General features: G+C 58.5%; 1 protein-coding gene across 1 annotated transcript in view; it reads right to left on the bottom strand.

Annotated features, from left to right (window-relative positions):
* The window catches only part of Crispld2 (cysteine rich secretory protein LCCL domain containing 2), a 39,025-nt gene that overhangs the window by 11,788 nt on the left and 11,761 nt on the right, over positions 1-15,476 (bottom strand). The window contains exons 4-13 of the mRNA XM_004644968.2: positions 14,901-15,033; positions 14,418-14,533; positions 13,545-13,645; positions 9,678-9,821; positions 8,425-8,485; positions 6,550-6,616; positions 5,987-6,117; positions 4,172-4,215; positions 2,724-2,796; positions 1,077-1,152 (exon numbers count right to left, since the gene is read on the bottom strand). Of these exons, the coding sequence (XP_004645025.1) occupies positions 1,077-1,152; positions 2,724-2,796; positions 4,172-4,215; positions 5,987-6,117; positions 6,550-6,616; positions 8,425-8,485; positions 9,678-9,821; positions 13,545-13,645; positions 14,418-14,533; positions 14,901-15,033 (946 nt within the window). The remainder of the gene's footprint in view (positions 1-1,076; positions 1,153-2,723; positions 2,797-4,171; positions 4,216-5,986; positions 6,118-6,549; positions 6,617-8,424; positions 8,486-9,677; positions 9,822-13,544; positions 13,646-14,417; positions 14,534-14,900; positions 15,034-15,476) is intronic.

Genomic DNA, 15,476 nt, shown 5'->3' with positions numbered 1-15,476 from the left:
GCTATGTGCCACCACGCCCAGCTGATCCCTTTATTTTTAAATCACTTAAAATCACGGTCTCTGTCCTTTAACAGCAGCATATGGTTCACACATCCAGTGTAATAATCAATATACCTTATTTTCTCTTTCAAAAAAGTCCTAAGTTTTAGAATTCAATTTTAGCTGAACCATTTTCCAAAAGAAAGGGGCTACTTAAAGTAGAACACAAAGGGGTGGGGAGCTTAGTCATGAAGGCTGCCTCACATTAAGGAATCTGGAACAACTAAAGGCAGATGAGGGTGAAGATGGTGGTGAGGGGAATCACAAAGCCTGAGGAGCCAGGTGTGTGCACATGCCTGTCATGCCAGCGCTCGGGAGGCTGAGGCAGGAGGATGGCCAAGCGCTCAAGGCCAGTCCGGACTGCACAGTGAGACGCTGTCTCAGCTTTCCTTCCAAAGAAACAGAAGCTGAGGGGAGGCTGATTACAGAATTCAGCGCCAGTTGGGGACCAGCAAGGGTGACCCATGGGACCTTAGTCCAGAAGTCTCCTGGCCTGGAAAATCCTGGCTCTGGCTGCACCACAGCAAGGTAGGTGACGTGCAAGACCACCCAGCCTTCAGCTGCTGCGCAAGGACTGTGTTTATGTCTTTCAGGCCACTGTGTCCCTCAGCCCCAGACAGCAGGGTCCAGGGACCCCCAGAAAAACCAGGCAAAATTATCCCTGTACAAGGCAGGAGGGACCAGGAAGTGCAGACCCCACGTGCAGCCTGGGGGCCTGGACCCCTCTGTGCACCTCGGCCTGGCTCTGCAGGGACGGGCAGGAGGCAGCACGGCTCTGAGAGCCGGAGGATTGCTAAACACATGGGCCAGAGGGCAGCATGGGGCCCGGAAGCTTCAGCTGTGGAAAGGGCATTTGGAGAAGGCGAGGCACAGCCGCACACGCCACACTCAGGGGCCTGGAGGCGCAAGGACGCCTTTGGAGATGGAGACCCCAGGCCCCAGAGCAAAAAGGCAAAGCGTTGCCCTGACAGGCCCTGGAACGAGGGTAACTCCTGAGGTGCAGGCCCAAGAGGCAGCAGGAGGACGCGTGTACTCACATCTGCGTAGATGTTGGTTCCAAACACAGGGGCCCAGTAGGACGGCTCGTCTCTGCAGTAGGCTGGACAGCGGACTCTGGCAAACACGAATGGCAGGAGGGGACATCAGCGGACAGGGGACAAAACCCTGCACAAGCAGCTACGGGAGTCTGGGGCCCTGAAGGCCGCAGTGTGAATGCAGTCCCAGCCCCGGTGTGTGGCCAGCACTGAGGGGGCAACATGGGGATCAACCAAGGGCTTCTCTTCACCTCGCCCCAGACTGGTGGAGAGGGTGGCAGCCCACACATGCTGTCAGAGTGTGCCATCAGGGCTGTGGTACCCGGTGAGCAGGCCCAGGGAAGGCGTCAGACTGGAAAGGGGCCTCAGTAGGAGCCTCCAAGCAGGAAGGAGATGAGGCCTGCTTAGGAAAGGCTGCTGTGCTTCTCTAAAGCCTGGCACTGCGGGCCGGAGCCCAGGGGCCACCATGCCACCCTGTGGCAACCGAAGCCACAGGGCCTATGACAGGTGGGCAGCAGAGGATTGGCACAAGGCCAAGCATTCCTGAGGAGAGGGGAAGGGGCAGGTGGGCAGAGAGACAGAGAGGCAGAGGGAGACAGAGGCAGAGGGAGACAGAGACAGGGACAGACACAGGGACAGCGACAGAGAGCGTGCGAGTACTGGGAGTCTGAGAGTCATTTGCCATCCTCTGGAAAGGCAGGCAAGAAACTCACATCTGAGATACACGCATTCTGTCAAATTTTTCTTTGTATTTTCTGACCTTATTTTGTCCTGTTTTTCCTTAATGCTCCAGGCAGTTACTAGAAGCCTGTTACCCCATGTGACACCCAAGCTAGGGGGTCCATGAGGCTGTGAAGGGGGTGAGGAGGGGGACAGTCCTAGCGTGGCGAAATCGAGGCTCCCCTCCCTCCCACATCATCTTCCCCTGGCCTCCTCTGCTCAGGCTTGGGGTCGCCTTCCAGAATCTTGTAGCCCCGGCCTGGGGTGCTACATCCCTTGGCCCCCCAGGTGGCTGTCCTTGTCCCCAGAGGGCTTGGGGGTCAGGGAATCCTACATCCCCAGCCCCACAGTGTGTGTGTGGGGTTAAGTCAGAATGTTCTGCTGAATGTGACCAAGGAGGGGAGCAGTTGTAGGAATGGAGCACACAGCCACATTCCACCTGGGGGCCCCTCTGCCAAACCGCCATGGAGGTCGTTCCCGTGTGCCCTTCCCATGGCTGTGCAGAAACCAGGATGGGGTGACCAGGACACCCTCCATCAGGCTGTGAGGCAGCACCTCCAGCTCAGGCAGAAGCCCGGATGGGCCAGAGGGGGCAGGAGGAGGGGCACTGGGCGCCCCCAGCAGAGGGGCTCTGACAGCTGAGGGCACAGGAAGCCAGACCCCCCAAATCGACGGCAGCCTCAGGCCCCTGGACAGCCACAGAAAGGCCCTGTGGTCGGCAGGGGCTGCAGCGGGAGAGGTAACAGGGCCAACACTGAGCCCATCTAGGGGCACAAAGGTCACCCCGCTTCCCAAGACCCTGGACTGGACTGAGAAAGAAGAATGGCAAACCGGGAGCTCCGAGGCGGGAGCAGAGCCCTCCTCCGTGGCCCAGGCCACCCAAAGGGCACGCACCGCATCGCTGCACCATCGGCCTCCCTCCCGCCTTACCTTGGGCAGTGAGAAACCGGCTTCTCAAACGGGCAGAGCTGAGCCACAGTGGTGTAGCAGTCCAGGTCCTGCTCTGTGGACAGAGACGTGGAACGTGTGTGGGTAGAGGGGTCAGCCCTGGGTCTTCACACGCGACTCCGACCCTCTGGGCAGTGCTCTGGGTCGGTCGGTCGGTTTGTGCAAGACCGGGCCTTCAACTTGCAATCCTCCTGCCTCGGCCTCTGAATGGCTGTGCCCGCCCTTCAGAAGAGCCAAGATGCCCCACTCCAGTCGCTGCCTGTGGGCAGGTGACTGTCCTTCGAGGTCCTGTTGTGTTTAAAAGCAGCCCTGTCACTGGCCTCTGAGAGCATGTCCACGCCTGGGCGAGCTCTCTCTCCAGACGACAGAGAATCGGCGTGTCAGCTCTGTGGGCCGACGTCTGCATCAGGACCTTGCCCCTCTGGCCTGTCACCAAGTGGGAGTGGCTGTGTCCCAATAGAACTTTATTCAGAAACACTGCTGGTGGCAGATTGGCCCAGGGCCAGTCTACTGCGCCTGGTCCAGTCCGTCACTTGCACAGGCCACGGGTTTCCGTAGCCACCCTTCAAAGACCAATGGGGACCCGGGAGCACTTGGTCAGTGAGAGGCTGGGGGAGTCACAGAAGTTGGGTTTAGAGGAACATAAAAAAATGAAAGCACTGAACTATGTTCCTAACTCACAGTTATTTAAAGAAAAATGCAGGTTACCAAACTATAAATAATTCCATCTCAAATTTTAAAGCTTATCCATTACTGAGATATGTCTTTTTTTAATACATGGCATAATAAACTAGAATATCCACCCAGATGCTCACAGTGGTTATCTCTAGTGAAATTTAGGCCAAGTATATGCTTTAAAACATCACGAAGTGTTTCTTTCTATTTCTTAAATGGTCTAGATCACGTAGGCACTGTTTTTGTAATAAGGGAAAAAAACCCTACAGCATATTTTCATGGAGGTCGTTAAGCAGATGTTCTTGCCTCCCGGGAGAATGACCAGAGTCCCTTGCCCAGAGCACAGCACTCTGGGCAGCTCCTGCCTGGCCCTGCTTCCCAGCAGAGCCTGCACCCCTCTGGCAGCACAGCAGGGAGAGCCTCCCTCGCTGGCCATGGCAGACATCACTAATCGATCAAGCTCTGCCCATGCGGAGCCCATACAGGGCCCACATCCTCAGCACAATTTTCCAGGTGGCTGCTACCAAGGGACAGGAATAGCTGCCTCCCAAGGAGCCCCGGAGTGAGCCCAGACCCGGGCATCAGCACCATGGCAACCCCAGGGGACAGATCAGTTACCAGGGCAGGCATGCAGAGAGCAGCGGGCAAGGCGGACTACACAGAGCCCGCAGCATGACACTGGTGACCAAAGGAAGTGAGAATCCCGGGAGACCTAACCCGACCCAGCCCACGGCCTGGGGCCTGGCCCCACTTACCTTTCACCTTTGACACCATGAATGAGCTGGACGGTTTGTATTTGCTGGAGAAGAAAGCACGAGGTCAGTGCTTGAGAAGCAGCAGCACCGCACACAGGTGTCTCACGGCAGCCTCGACTCCTGTCCTCCCCGCCCCTTGGAACATTCTGGAACTGGGCTGCTCCCCTCTGCTGCCCACGACTCTGCTAGAAGCCTCTAGACCCGCTCTTGCACAATGCACTGCCACTGGCGTGAGTGCTGCCACAGGAGAACCCCTGCTCTGCAGCGGGGACCTGTGCACAGGCATGCCGTGATGCCCAGGGACCCCAGCATTCCACCCTGTGCCCTGCTGCATGGCTGCCCTGCTTGTTCTGCATGGCTGATGCTGGTCGGCTGCCAACGTCTCCGAGAAAGTGTTAAGCCCGGCCAGGTCCCTCCCTAGGACAGAAGAGGAAATGTTGCCACATCCCTGGAGGCAGGAGGCCTTGCAAATGGGAATCCCTCGATGATTTCAAAGTCTTCCAAGTGACTCATAATGGGGACAGGGACAGGACAGGGGCATCTGTCCCTGCTTTCCCAGGCCTTGACCAGGGCAGTCCTGAGCCCTTCTTGTGGGCCCATGTCCAAGGGGCAGGCTGCCAAAATGAGCACTGTGAGACATACTGAGGCCCTGCACTGCAGACAGGAGGCAGGGTCCCCAACGCCCCACCCCCTGTACACCAGGCACAGGGTCTCGGAGAGGGCAGGGCTCCTGGTGGGGGTCGGGCTTCCCAGTGCTCAGCGTGCAGCTCTTTCCTAAGTACTGCTTTAGAGAAGCTCTTGGGTGCCGGCCCGTTAGCTCAGTTGTCTAAAGCGCCTTCTTGAGCAAAATGAGTCAGGGGCAAGGGCCTGTGGTTCAATCCCCAGCACCACATGGCACACCAGACCTGCCCTTAAGGCAGCCTGAGCCAGCTCTCCACCTGGTGCCAGGCTGCTGGGGCAGCTGGGTCCTGCTGTGACCTTCCTAACAGAAAGGGGCCTGACCCCAGGGAGGAGCTGGCCCACAGGGCATGCGGAGGAGGCAAAACAGCTAGGCCAGCCAGACCCTGCAGCCCCATGGGGCCAGCTTTGCAGGTGACCAGCACCTCTGCTCCAGCAGGTAGAGGAGAAGGAGCCCCTGCCTGGGAAGCCACCATCCATGTGGCAGTCCTCATGGGGAGGAGGAAATAAGGGTGCAACCCACATTTGAACAGCTTAGGATCAGAGGAGCTGGAGTCAGGGGACTTGTGGCACCTAACCCCCCCAAACCTGAACCCAATCCAGATGGACTAAACCCAAAACTTGTTTAAACACTGACACAACAGCCTAAGGTCTCAGATTTACAGCCGGCGTGTCAGCCCCTGGGTTGGATCACAGGTACAAAGAAATGAAACAGGACGTAACGGCCTTATGTCCTGTCCTTATAAAGTGTCCCCAGCACTTAGGAGGCTGAGGCAGGAGGATCACCAAGATTCAAGGGCGACCTGGGCTACACTGCAAGACCCTGCTCCCCACCCCCCACAAAAAGGCCTACGCAGACAAAGAACCATCAGCCATTCACCAGCACACACTGCTGGTGGCCAGGAGAGCAAAATGCAGGCAAGTAGGACTCAAAATGCAGCCAAGTGAGCCTGCACTCAGAGCCCCGCTGAATAATGTGTGCCGAGTGGCTCCCAGGGCTGCTTCTGCCTGATGGGATTGCATCATTTTTGTCCCGCCCCCACCCCCCGCTGGCTTCCTATGGTTGGATACCATCCACAGCTTCGCTAACAACTCGGGACCCCAGGGGAAGCTTCTCGGGGCCCCAAGCACAGTCACCTTAGCGACTCCACGCCGTGCCTCTGAGATTTGACGAAGAAGGGCTTCCTCCCATTCCTGGTGACATCTACCAGGCCACCTCTGTCATCCAGGATGCCGTAGTGGATGGCGGCCCGGCAGATGCTGGAGGACTGCGAAGAGGAGGGCCATGCAGGGGTCTGAATTCATTTTTGTTGGAAACCCCTGGGCCCTTGTCCTCAACCCCACTAAAAGCCACGAGGCTGGGCTGAAGGTCACCCCAATCCTGTCACCTCTGCCCCTAATCATGTCCTTGTGCCCATCTTGCTTATCTTCAGGAATTTACCCGATCGCTCACTCTACCCACGAGCATGACCAATGGCCCTTTCTTCTCATTCAGTGGAGTGTGGACAGACAGACAGCGGGGCCCGGTCACACCCAGGCTGGCTCAGCCAGCTGTCGAACTCTGAGCACATGTACAGGGCAGTCCAGACACACGCTCTGACCGCAGGTAGAAAGGACCGCCCTGCCTACGGGAACCAACCACCCTCTACACAGGGTTCCTCCCACACGAGCCGGAGCAGAACATCAGCGCAGCCACTCACACTTTCATAAAACAGAGTCCCAAAGACGTTGGCCTTGTGGTTCAGGCAGCCTGCTGGGCACTGGTACCTGTGGGTCAGGAACAAAGCGGTGCTGAGGACAATCATGGTGGCAGACTGCCTCACTGTCCTCGACGTGCTTCTCCCCAGCTCATTCTCCAATTCAGGGATGCTTCCTCGCTGTGGAGGCACCATCCCTTTAGGACAAGTCGTGGCTCAGCCAGCCCCCGCTAAAGTTCGGATCTGCACACATCAGTCTCAGAGACCGTCATCCCGTGTGTGGGACTGGTGACAAATGCACGGCTCACAAACAATAGTTAGGGACTACTGATGTGCCAAACCCTTCTGGCCCCGTCACTGAAGACACACAAATGAAGGGGGTGTTTCTAGCCATCACGGAGCAAGAGCAGGCTCGGGCACAGCCCCCACCTGTGCTCCTGCCTGGACACTGGGATTTCCTGGTGAGTACACGACCCCTGTAAAAAGCCAGCTGTATACTCCAGCTGTCTGTAATGGTGCAAACCAGAAAAAAAGCTAGCAGGTGACAAGGAAATGGCCCAACAGACCACCATCTGGACATATGCTGGCAGCATTTGGGGAATATTTATGGACTTTGCAAAATAGCAAGTGAAAATCGCAAGGAAACTGCGCAAGCGTCATTGGCCTCATCCACCCATAGCAAAAGGCCTGGGAGGAAACCCATCAGATGGGGGGGGGGGCGGGGGCTCCAGGACACTTCCTGTTGGCTTCATACTTTGCGGCTTTCCCGAGTTCCTTAGGAAAATCTCTGAACATCATGGAAGCCGAGTGAGAGTGTCGGACCCAGGAAAACAAGCCGGGCTGTGTGAGGCTTCTCCAGGTGAGGCTGGGTGTCCCCAGGCTTGAGGGGTGCCCAGGTCACACCTGAGGCCCAGAGGTCTGCACCCAGGCTGGGGGACAGACTCTACATTCTCCTTGCCAGAGGTCCTATCTGCCCCACTAGGTGGCTTGGGGACGTCTGCTTGGCCTCCCCAGAGGGCACGGGGGTGTGCCATCCTCAGGCCAAGCTAGCTGGGCAGAGTGTGGCACAGGACCGCGGGGCTCGGGGTGTGGGCACCGCCTGCTGTGTCCCTCCATCCCACCCCACAGACATCCACATAGGCTCCTCGGACACAGTGACACAGAGCCACCAGAGCTGCTGAGGGTGGGCTCGCCCTGGGGCACACCAACCCTTGGCTGGCACAAAGGCCACCATCCCAAGCAAGCGTTTTCCTGGCAAACCAGGCCCCAAAGCCCCATGAGAAGATGGGAAGGGCGGCGCTCACTTCTCAGCAGGTGCTTTAGATCGCTCTATTCAGCTTTAGACAAACTGATGACAGAATTCATAGAAAGCTAAAAAAAAAAAAGGGAAGAAAGAAAGCTGTACCACGCCCTCTCCGGACACGGCTTCCCCACCATAGGCCTGAGGGAGGGGCTGCGTGCGGCGGGCATCCCGCTGGCCAGGCACTGCCGGCTGCACTGGTCCTGGCAGACGCTCTCCGACCTCTTGAGGGACATTGATGGCTGCTGGACAGGTCCCTTCTGTACTGGGCTGTCCCTGATGGGCCCCGAGAAGTAACCTTGTCCACCCTGAGGCCTGGGTACCCGTGCCAAGGCCAACCCAGCTGGAATCCCCCTGTGGCCCCTCAGTTCCCTTCTAAACCAGTGACCAGCAGGTCCCTAAGGGAAAGCCCAGCTGGAATGCAGAAGCAGGCACGTGGGGGAAGAGATGGGCTCTATGTCCCGGGGGTGGGCACCATTTTCCACGCGACTGCCAGAGCCTGCACCATGCCAGCTGGCTGACTGACCTTGCCCTGTACCTACGGCCGGCGCTTTGGGGCAGAGTCTGGCCCTGCTCACCTGTTACACGTGGAGCCGTGGCACCTGTCCTTCATCTTGGTGTCACAATGGACGACCTGGGCTGCAGAGGAAGGGAAATGTGTTTCATGGTGAGGAACCTGGCTCCCAGAACGTCGGGATCACAAGTGTACGCCATGGCAAAAGAGCCCCTGTACGATGCAGTGTGTCCTGCCAAGTGCCTACCACGTAGAGCGTCTGCACACCAATGACAGGCCACAGCATGCAGCCGCCACAGGGGCTGGGAACTTTAAGTAGGGGCGTCGGGGGCATAGGCCCTGCCCCGAGCATGGATGGACGAGGAGGGGACTGTCCCCTCCTCCCAGCAGCAGCGGGAGGCACCCTGTTTTACCTCACAGGGACACATCAGAGTCCAAGAGGCTGGTATTATTTGAAACAACACGTGTCGCAATTTTGCGTTATTAAAACTGGCCCTGAGCTGGGCAAGGGGGTGCACACTTGTAATCCCAGCACTTAGCAGGCCAAGGCAAGAGGATTGTTGCAAGTTTGAGACCAGCCTGGGCTACAAAGTAAGCTCAAACACAGCCTGGACTGCACAGTGAGACCCTGTCTCAAAAAGACCAAAAACAAACAAACGAAAAAACCCAGCCCTGTTGTTCAGCTCTGAACCAAGCAGGGTCACAGCTAGCCTCAGGACAGTCCTGGGTTCTGGCACAGGGCTAGGAGTGCCAAGGAACCAAGGCTGGAGGCTGGTGAGGGGCAGCGGGGCTCCGAGAGGATGGGCCCCACACGCAGGCCAGCCCGGTGCTTGGGGAAAGCAGAGCTACAGGCGTCCACGAAAGCAGAAGGGGAGTTGAGGCCCCTGAGCAGGGGGCAGAGAGCTCTCGGGGTGGTGCTGGGGTGCCAGGAGGGCACCAGGCATCAGGGATTCTGGAATGGGGAGTAACAGAGGTCCAGAAAAGCATTTACTGCCCGCTCAGCAGAGATGGGGGAAATGGTGACCTCAGCGCTCGCCCAGCCCCGACACAGGCCTGATCCCCCACATTTCACAGAAGCCATTCCATAGGAACCCAACTTCAGCCAGGTTTCTTTCGAAAGGACACAAGAAAGTCCAACTGGAAAATATATCCTGGCAAGTAATGGCACCCAAAGACTCTTCCATGACTTAAGAATGTCATTTCTGGAAACCATGTAGGGTCTGCCCATGGCCTCCTTTCCCCTCCCTGTCAGCCTGGGCCCACTCAGCTCCCTGCTCCCCAGCACCGCCCGCCCCAGAGAACCTCCCCTGCACTCACTCATGTGGGTGACCTCAGAGGCCTTCCGGGGCTTCGTGGGCCTGACCACCCTTGGCTGGACCCAGACGTGCTTTTCGTCGGGGGCTGGGGGCGTCTCCACCTCGTTCATCTCATCTGTCTCACGCGTGGGGAGGTGGGCCTCTTCTGCACAGTGGCGGGTGAGAAAAGAGCAACACAGTGCAGTTTAACAGACATGCACTTTGTAGGGGAACGGTGCAATTTGGAACTAAAACTTGTCTGTGGCGTGGTTTTGCAAAAATTTCTTTCAGGAACAGGGATGGGTATGTGTTGGAAACACAGGTCAGGAGGAGCCCGTCCTCTAGGGGACGGGACTGTCCCTGTTCACAGTGTCTGCCTTGACCCCAGCACCCAAACAGGGGGTTTAGAATGACCTCCCGCACCACCTCCCTGACACCTGCCAGAGGGGGCAGCTCCCAAAGCCGAAGCTTCCCCAAGTCCCTCCGCTCCTCGGAGACTGTGGAGGAGGGGGTCACAAAGACTGTGCCACACTCAGACCCCCACCACCCCTCGCCACCAGCATTACTTTGTGCTCTTCTGTAGCCTGGAGTCAGGGGACCCCGCAGCCAACTGGACCTGCATCTCCACCTGGAGCTGGGCTGGCCAACACTCAGGGCCCCTAGGCCTTGTGACCCACAGGGCCAGCTCCCGTCAACAGCAGGAAGTGCCTGTGGCCCCAATCCTCTGCCCCGAGAGGACATCAAAATGTTCTGTTTCTCCAGGCGTGAGTGCAACCCCTGTGCACTAAGGCATTTTTATCCACTGGGCAAATGGCCAGAATTGAACCTCAATTTAAAGATCTTCATTTTCATCATGAAGGCTGGCCATAAGCTGCCCACCATGAGCTGGCCGCAGACCACCAGGATGCCCTTGGTTAAATCTAAGCCAGAAAAAGTGACTGGAAGCTGATTTGGCTCAAAAGTGAGCTGGGTGGGGGGAGGTCAGCAGGCCTGCGCGGCACCGAGGGGTCCTCCCTGCCCAGTCCCTTGTCTCCTCAAGGGCTCCTGCCTAACAAACCTACCAGCAGCTGAAAGCACCTGGATTCAGAGACGCAGCTAGCAGCCTGAACTACGGCACACACAGCCCGGCCCAGCCGGCTGTAAGCGTGCCCAGAGCGCGCACACCCGGCCAGTTGGGCAGGTGCTCTGACCAAAGCCTGCTCCGTAAGGAAGACTCAATCCCTGCATGGCTGACAGGAGCTGCAGCGGGGCATCCAGAGAGGGAACTGTGCCACTCCCTGCCGGCCCATAAAAGATCAAAATTCAAAATCTGAAGTACTGCGTCTGCTGGGTACCGCCTTCATGCCATCTTGAGTCTAAAGGTCGTCAGCAAACCACTCCACACCGGGTGCTGTAGCAGGTGTGCTGGGCAAGGGTGGGTTCCAGCTGGGGAAGCAATGCTCCTCACAGGCCTCCAGGTTTGGGATTAAAGTCAAATCATCGAGATCTATCAATGCCATGGCCTAACTTCCACATCTGAGCCAAGCTCTCTCCAGCCGAGGGCTGACCCAGCATCCTACGTCCGTCCATGTGACCGTCAGCCCGACCCTACCCTAACCCCACCCTGAGCAACTCCGAGACTTCCCCAGGCGGGGGCTCTCCACTCCCTAGCTGCTTCCTGGTGACTGTACCCCCACCTAGGCAACCTGGTCCCATAGGTAGACCGGCGGGGTGACCTGGGAGGCTGGTCCCTGTCCTGTTATTTTTTGCCTTTTTGTGTGGTGGCACTGGGGATTGGACCCAGGGCTTTCACACTGAGTTACATTCCCAGCCCCCTTTTTACTTTTTGAGATAAAATCCTGCTAAGTCACTAAGTTGCCCAGGCTAGCCGTGAACAGTTGCCACGCTCCTGCTTCACCCTGCGTGCTGGGACTGCGGTGCAGGCCCCACACGCGGCGCCATCTCGAGCCTAGTCAGGTCGGCAACACGCTTAGGCTGTTATCTGCTACAGCCCCAGCCCAGGAGCCAAAACGCCACGCTCGTGGGGCACCCTGCCCCCAGTGCTCCACCAAACTGTATGAATGCGCCATCCACACCCTGGAAACTCTGGGTCCATTACAATTTAAGAACATCCAGAAAGCTTCCCCGGAGCAGGGCCACAGGCAGCAGGACTATGCACGCAGCAGCCGGCCCCACTCCCGTCAATGCAGCCATTCAGTGTGGCCTCTGTGGGAGCCGGGCTGCCTCAGGAACAAGCCTGGTTTCTTCCACTGCCTGCAGCATCTTGAGGCTCATAATTGCAGCCTTCTTTGGCTGCTGCAGTCTGGCGAAACAGCCAGGCACCTTGAGGGCTCGCTGTTTGAGGGGCCAGCCTGAGTCAGCGCCCTCAGATGCACACACCAGAAGTGGGGCACCCCCAGGTGGTGGGCACAGCCGATGCCCAGCCCTGCAGGTGGTGGCCATGGCTCCTCAGTGCCCGGCCCCCATACATCATACCCCATGTCGTCCTGGTTCTAAAACTGGTGACAAAGCTCACAACTCTCTACTAAACATTAATGCAAATGGCCCCTCCCTAGCTTGCTGCCCCACACCACTGGGAGGAAACCGAGACCCAGAGAGGCAAAGGGAGCACCCCAAGTTCACACAGCAGGGAGCAGCCGGCAGGAAGCTGAGCTCTGCCCTTGCAATCCACCCCCACTGTCCCCACACAGGGAGGTTCCAGGGAAGGAAACTGCTTTCACTGGATCCTGATCCTTAAAGCCTCGAGTCGCGGTAACAGGTTAGGGCCCGGTTGGGCAGCACGCTCACACTTGCTAAGCAGCTTACTTAGTAAGGCGCTTTAGGGAGACTTTCCACATAGTTAGCTAAGAGAATCCACAGGCCTGCCAAGCAAAGTTGGGCAGTTTCCACCAAAAATACAGAGTCAGGAACACGGCCGGACCTTTCCTGGGTAAACTGGAATCTGAGGCCTCTGTGTGGGCTTGTTTTCTGAAAATGAGTCTTTGTGGGAAGGAGGTGTCTTCATTCAAGCCCACAGGACACACCTGCCACAGCTGAGGCCCTGGAGCCACTGCCACAGGGTGACAGGGTTCCCAGGTATCTCGGGTGATGAGAACCCAGGGGACAGGGGAGCTGTCCATGAGTCGAGGAAACCCAGGGGCAGGGCAGGGGTGTGCCGTCCCCCGAGCAGGCAGAGGGAGTGGGAACAGCTCGCTAGGTACAGAACACAGAGGTCTGGGAGGGCCCGGGACCCTGGCCCCAGGCCTGACCTTACAGCTGACCCTACAGGTCATCTGCACAGTGTGTGTCCCAGCCGCCCACCATCCTGCAAGGCCTCTGGCCATCACTGGGCCTGTGACAGAGCCACGTGGACACAGGTCCCTGGCCCGCCATACTATTCCTCGGGGCCAGTCCCAAGATGTGGAAGAGGCTTTGGGCAGAAACGTGTATCACATACAAAAAAACAGGAGCTGCGCAGATGGGGCAGGAACTCGCAGATGATCAGCCAGTCAGAAAGGTGCATTTCCCAGTGCGGGGCCACCCAGTGCCCACAAGGGAACTGCCACCACCGGCAGAGGAAACTCAGTTCCCGTGGGTGGCAGGAGGAGGGTGCTCTGCTTAGGACAAAGGCCCAGGAAAAGGAAGGTACATGCTCTGATGTGCTGGGGACAAGGGCACAGGAAGCAAGTTGGCTCCAGTTAACACCTGCACATCGGGACCTTCTCAGTGCTTTTCTGGGATTTTAGGTCCAGCTATAACCAAGCTGGGAGGAGACACAGGACAGGATGTTCAAGACTCAGGGGCCCCGCCAGGGAGCCATCGTGGCGGACGTTGGGGCTCTGTGCACACAGCAGTGGGGGCAGACCACGGAGGCCAGCGCGGGTGGGAAGGCTGACCTTAGGTGCCCTACCTCGGTAACAAAGGTTGTTCCTGCAGCCCCCGCCGTAGCTGGGCGGGCACTCGGAGCAGGGCCTGCCGTTCCTGTAGGGGGCCTCTCCAATCCAGTTTCCCCTGGGGACAGACCAGAGACATGGTCAGGAGAGTGGCTCCCAGCTCACCCACTCATAGCCAGCAGGGAGGACAGGAGCCAGCTGCTTCCCACTGCAGTGAGGAGTCCCAGGAAGCAGGGAGTGGAGTCCTCCCAGCCAGGCCCTGCTGAAAGTAGGCCATGGGGTGGCCTCAGTCAGTGTTCCCAGTCCTGGCCTCTGCTACTCTTCTGAAAAGTGGGCTCCATTAGGGGCCAGCGTGAAGTCAGGGCCATTCACGACCAGGTTAAATCAACCAGGTCCGGCCTGTGCCAACCTCCAGCCACTTCCCAAGAAGGGCAAGGATGATGGCCTGCTGGTGCCGTCGGAGGGCAAACTGCAAGGGCAGCTGTGGGACACGCACCCTTCTGTGACCTGCAGCATCATGGCCCAAGGAGCAGACAACCCAGGACGGCAGACTGGGGCGGGGCCACACCTGGGCACCTCACCTGCAGACACAGGAGGGCAACGCCCTGAGGCCCTCTGCAGGCTCCAGCCCTCATCTCTACTCAGTTGGCCTGGGACTCGCAGGACCGGGCAGGGGCACAGGGACGGCTCCCCCGATGGGCCCAAGATGCCCCAGAGCTCTTCCCTCTCGGGAGAGGCTGGGTGACTACAGACTGCCATGGCGCCCGTGAGAGTTCACCCCACTCCCAGGCAAGAAGCGTGAGCGGAGGGAGGCCTCCCCATCAGAGTCGACTGTGCCACGCCCCTCCCCAGCAGGCAGTAGGGCTTCAACCCATGCGATTGGTTCTCACTTTGGAGAATAGTTGCAGACCAGGTAGACGGCATTCTCCCAGATCTCCCCCCACACGTCCATCCGGGGGCAGGTGTGCACGGCGCAGCCCACCTTGTTGGTGGTGGCCCAGACTATCTGTGAAGACAACACATGGCTGTCACAGCTCGAGGGAGGGGCAGGCACCCAGGTGATGCAAGGAGGCCCGCATGGCTGGGCCTGGCAGTGTGCACAGGGAGTGCATAGGAACCGAGACCCGCTGCAGGAACAGACACTCGCAGGCACCCAAGGGTGGCAGCTGCCCCAGCAGTGCTTGGAGCCAGGAGTCTGTGGTCAGCAGTGAGGACCACTGTGCCCTCTGTCTGTCCTCCGGTGCCACCATAAAATTAAAGGCAGACATGAAGGCCAGGATGGTGCCCAGGTTTCACAGGTGTGTGTATAGGGGACTTCACAGAAGGGGGAAGAGGAGAGGGAGCCCTGGGGGCAGGGCCAGGTGCCCCCTTACCTGCGTGTAGTGGGTGCACATGGGGCCCGAGCACCTCTCGGGGCACCAGGGGTTGCACTCGTGAGGGTAGGGGTACGTGTAGTCCTTCACCTCGTCGTACCATGACTGCACGTGGAAGCCAGGCGAGCGATACCTGAGATGAAAGTGGGGTCACATCCCAGCCCTACACACAGCCACCAGGGTGTGGTGCATGGAAGGTGCCGCGCAGAACCACAGTGCAGAGGGACGCCTGGGCGTCCTGGGTCCCCTGGCCCCCGCTGGCTCCCAGGGCCACCCACCATGCTGCGTGAGGACACCCCCGTGGGCCTCCGGGCCTTCTGCAGCTGGGTGCTCATTTGCTTCCACACATGAAAGCCACAGTTCACAGGCGCCACAGCTGAAGAGGAAGCTGCACTCAGGACAGGTACCCGCCTGGCATCTCACCGGGCCTGAGCAGCTACGCTATCAGTGACCAGCCTGGCAGGTGCCACCATGGGTGAAGAGGGAGGACCTCATGAGTGAAGTCCTTTTCTTCAGTGAAGTGTCTCTGTCTCTCCATTTCTATTTCTGTCTATCTCTGTGTCTGTCTGTCTGTCT

Source organism: Octodon degus, unplaced genomic scaffold (assembly GCF_000260255.1).
Source record: "Octodon degus isolate 3935 unplaced genomic scaffold, OctDeg1.0 scaffold00215, whole genome shotgun sequence".
Classification (NCBI taxonomy): Eukaryota; Metazoa; Chordata; class Mammalia; order Rodentia; family Octodontidae; genus Octodon; species Octodon degus.
The sequence above is the reverse complement of the archived record's forward strand: the minus strand, read 5'-3'. Positions and strand labels throughout refer to the sequence as shown.